The sequence below is a fragment of the Squalius cephalus genome, assembly GCF_949319135.1.
Source record: "Squalius cephalus genome assembly, chromosome: 13".
NCBI classification, from domain to species: domain Eukaryota; kingdom Metazoa; phylum Chordata; class Actinopteri; order Cypriniformes; family Leuciscidae; genus Squalius; species Squalius cephalus.
Window position 1 is genome coordinate 7,053,712 of NC_137134.1, and position 4,382 is coordinate 7,058,093.

The 4,382-nt window shown below is 39.3% G+C and overlaps 1 protein-coding gene across 2 annotated transcripts in view; it reads right to left on the reverse strand.

Moving 5' to 3' along the window:
* Positions 1 to 964: 964 nt before the first annotated feature.
* Positions 965 to 4,382, reverse strand: part of ttc14 (tetratricopeptide repeat domain 14) — a 21,301-nt gene continuing 17,883 nt past the window's right edge. For both annotated transcript variants that reach the window (XM_079891152.1, XM_079891153.1), the window contains 2 exons: positions 3,973 to 4,079; positions 965 to 1,932 (listed from right to left, as the gene is read on the reverse strand). In XM_079891152.1, the coding sequence (XP_079747278.1) occupies positions 1,233 to 1,932; positions 3,973 to 4,079 (807 nt within the window). In that variant the 3' untranslated portion in view covers positions 965 to 1,232. The remainder of the gene's footprint in view (positions 1,933 to 3,972; positions 4,080 to 4,382) is intronic.

Consider the following 4,382-nt stretch of genomic DNA (forward strand, 5'->3'; position numbering starts at 1 on the left):
CATTTAAAATGAACAGTGTATTGCATCTTGAGCTCAATAGAGTGTGCTAAGATTACTGTTATTACAACACTGTAAGAGGGCAGGAGGACATTAAAAGCCCATTACAGAGGAAGCCCAGTGTTACACTGCCCTCTGATGGACTACACACTGCATTTGGAAAAAGAAAGTGACATTTTGAATGAATATTTCATGAGTACAGTGGCAATAACAAACTAAAACAGTAATCCAATAAATACCTCAAATGTCACTTTCTTTAAACTACAGCATTAATTGTTTTAACCCAGTTTGTCTTAAAAACTTAAAAAAGCTTTAATAATGTTTGCTTTTTATTCACAACACGAGTAAACATGGGATGAATTTTAAATCATTTAAGTTACTTAATGGATGTATGTCTAATATCAAAACCAGCCATTAGAGAACATTCTGGTTGTTTCTGTATCTTTTTTTCCCCCCAAAACCAAACATGTCTTTTTTGAATACTGTTTAAATTGGTTATATTTTAGTGTTTGAGTATTTTCTTTTTTAATCCCTTAAAGCAATATGAAACAAACCCCAGAGTTAATAGAATTACTGACTGATGTTTGTGCTCTTGTTTTCCCTCCAAAATGATGCCAGTTTCTTCCTCCAGGAAATAGCATGCTTTAAACAACAGCACAAACCTCAGTAACAAGCGTTTGTTTTAGTCTTTTTGGTATTTAATACATTTCATTGAGTTTTAAAAATCTACTTAAAAATCGAGCAATAAAACTAACCTCAAGTCGACACACGTTAGTTAACTGTAAAGTGCCATTGAGCAAATAATCAAGATATAAAGTGTTTCTGAAATATCTGCATTACCATTTAGTGTGCTAACCTCTAACTTAACTATGGCTAAATGTATCCCTGAATCCCAGTCAACCCCTGAACCCTTGGCTCCAATGGGCAGATCATACCATTAATGTTCAAGGACAATCTACACAATAGCACTTGATCAATACATGTGTTTATTTGCACATTACACTGAAGGCAGTTTATAATACTGAGGCATCATTCGCAACACACATTTTGGCCATTGCTCTTAATGTTTTCAGGCTGCTTCCCCCAAAGCAAATTCATCTAACCGGAAATTATGAAAATAATCAACTTATCATACAGTTAAATCACTATAATTGAAACTTAAACCTGCTAGCACTAGTGTTACTCTTACCACATCAGAGAGATCGGTAAGAAAAAGGGACTTGAACCCTGTTTTACTACTTCTGCTTTTTGTCCTTCTTAAACTCGGCGATTTGACTGAAAATGTCCACCAAATTGGAAGGAAGATCTTTTTTAAGGCTTCCAACAGAAGACCGTCCGTCGTCTTGATCGCGACTGTATCTCTCCGCTCTTTCCATCTTCTCGTCCCTGCTTCGTTCCGACACGCAGCGGTTTCTGCCCTGCGAGGAACACTCCTTGGAGAAGCGATCAGATTTGTGAGAGTATTCGGATTGGGTTGAGGAGGAAGAATCCCTCCGGTTTCTGGCACGACCTGAGGCGCCGTGAGTCCCGTAACCCTCACCGTTAGCGTCAGGACCTCCCAGTCTAGACCCATCTTTGACGTTCTCCGGACTCCTGTCGGTGACGTCTTCAAACCTACCTCTCCCGTCTTCACTCCGGCTTTTCCCCCAGGACTGCTCTCCTTCGCCGAGGAGTTTGGTTATGGACTGTTTCTGGTTGATGTAAGAGGCCGAGGTGTTCGCCGGAGCCGGAAACCAGTCGTCCTCGAGCGTTTTATCGCTGCAAGACGACACTCTCCGCTTGTGTTTCTTACTGCCGTGAGACGAGCGTCGCCGTTTGTGTTTCCGCTTCTTCGATTTCTTCCGACTCGTTGAAGGAGAGTCGTCGCCTGTGGTTGAAGACGTGTCCGAGGACGTGGAGGAAGAGGTCGACCGCTTTCTTTTCTTCTTCTTAATTCTACATGGGAGCAAACATCACACTGAAACTCGCATGGGACGTCAACAATGATTACAAGAGTACAACACAAGAGAGTTCTTACCTTGCTTTGATGGAAGAAATACTCCGATTTCAATGGTCACGTACACAATGCGAAGTTTTTAGAGTGAGAACACATTTTTAAATCAGGGCTAGGCGATAGTTTAAAGGAACACGCCGACTTTTTGGGACTTTAGCTTATTCACCGTATCCCCCAGAGTTAGATGAGTCCACACATACCCTTCTCATCTCTGTGTGTGCCGTAACTCTGTCTGACGCACACATCGCTAGCCTAGCTTAGCACAAAGACTGGAGGTAAATGGCTCCAGCTAGCATACTGAATATAGTTCCCAGTGTGTATACGGTTAGATGATGTCTGTGTCTCATGTGACCTTGTTATTCGTACACGCTGTGACTATACAAATCACAACATGTAGATAAGAAAATGTTGGCGTTATTTTGTCACTTGTTGGGAGCAGTGTGCTAGCTGGAGCCGTTTACCTCCAGTCTTTGTGCTAAGCTAGGCTAGCGGTGGGTGCGTCAGACAGAGTTACGGCACGCATGGAGATGAGAAGGGTGTGTGTGGACTCATCTAACTCTGGGGGATACGGCGAATAAGCTAAAGTCCCAAAAAGTCGGCGTGTTCCTTTAATAATGTTCACATTTTTAGCTTTTGATGATTTTCTATACATGTATCTTAATAAGTGCATAGTAAAGTACACTGTCAATATTTCAGCTGAACAAATTTTTCTATATTTCTACTCTAGCACCGTTTTCGGTCAGCACGTTTTTAATTGATGATTTCAGCCCTCCAAACCTACAGAACATTTATTTCGTTGCCATTTCACATTAATTGTTTTGGTTGCAGAACTTTTGGGGCATCACTAACATATACAAGCAAAAGCATTACGCAAATTTAGTTGATTATCTCCTGAAAAGGACACACGTCAGGGTCTGGGGTAGATGGTGAGAGAACAATCATTTCTTGTAGAAAACATTTACTAAATCACAAGCAAGTGACAGAACTGATTTACATCAATTAAACTTAGCAACTAAAATGCTTATTTTCCAAGTTTAAATCAGAGGGGCTAATAAAATATCCAGCAGCACTTTATTTTACAGTCCTGTTCCCCATGTGTATACTATGTACTACTTGTATTAATTGCAATAACTGGGTAATAACCCTATACCTAACCTTAACCCATGTAGTTACCTTATATCACAAGTACTTTCTTAGGCAAGCATCCTGTGACTACACGCACTGTAAAACTGAACAAAAATCAACCTAAAATCCTCATATTTCAGAATAGAAAAACAAGATAGGACTGTAAAACTACTCTTTTGGAAAAATAATAATAATTCTATTTAAAAAAAACAAAACAATAATAAGTGCATTAAAATCATTGTGGTATTTATAATGTTGCTTAAATTTACATCACAAGGAAAATCACGCAAATATATTGTGAATAATTTTTAGGTATATTGCCCAGCCCTAATTTTAGTCTCAGTCTATCCATTGTTTCCCACCTTGCCAATGTACACAATAAACCACAATGCAGATTTAATGTAAATTTAGTTGTTAAGGCTGTTGACACCAAGAACAATAACTATAATGCTAAATATATTACCGTCCACATTGATTACGCTCTTCTTATTATAAGCACAATGTATTTATGACATCTGCCGCTTTACATGCTCACTCTTTAAAGTGGGGTGGATTCTGATTGGCTGGCAATGTTTTTATAATTAATTAGCCTGAGAAAAAAAAAAACATTCTCAAAGTTAGTCCAACAATATCAATATCGTTCCTCTGTGTTGTTACAGTGTGGACGACACTATTCTTATAGAATTAGAGCGATTATCAAAACTTAATATAGTTATTGTCTTTGGTGTGAACAGGACTTCCTGATTTCGACTGAACAGTGTGTGCAGAACAGCTGTGTTTATCTGCAGTGTGTACGTGACCAAATATGTGCATAACAGGAATAAAAACGTGAATCAAAATGGTGGTGTTGACATTACCTTTTCTCTTCTTTTAGGATTTTACGCAATTTCTCGGCACTTGTCTCCACGGTCTTAGATTTTTCCTGCTCTTTGGCAGCTTCCTGTTCTTTCAATTTAAGCGATTTCTTTAAAGCAGTTCATTTACAGGGTAAAATTGGGAAAATGATCAGGAAATTCATCAAGCATGCATGCGTGCAGCGCACAGGACGAGCAATTTCACACAAGTGCCGTTTTCACACCCCAGGCGAAGTGTTCAGCGCCAGGATGTAAAGCAATGACAAAAAAGCGAGAAAACATTTTATATTTAGCAAGATGCAGTTACCGTAGTACCAGGAACAGAATACAAACCAAAGGTGGTGGGGTTTTAAGTCCACATGGGGAAATTATGTCAACCCAGTGCAATCAGGGTTAAAGGTCCCATCAGTCAG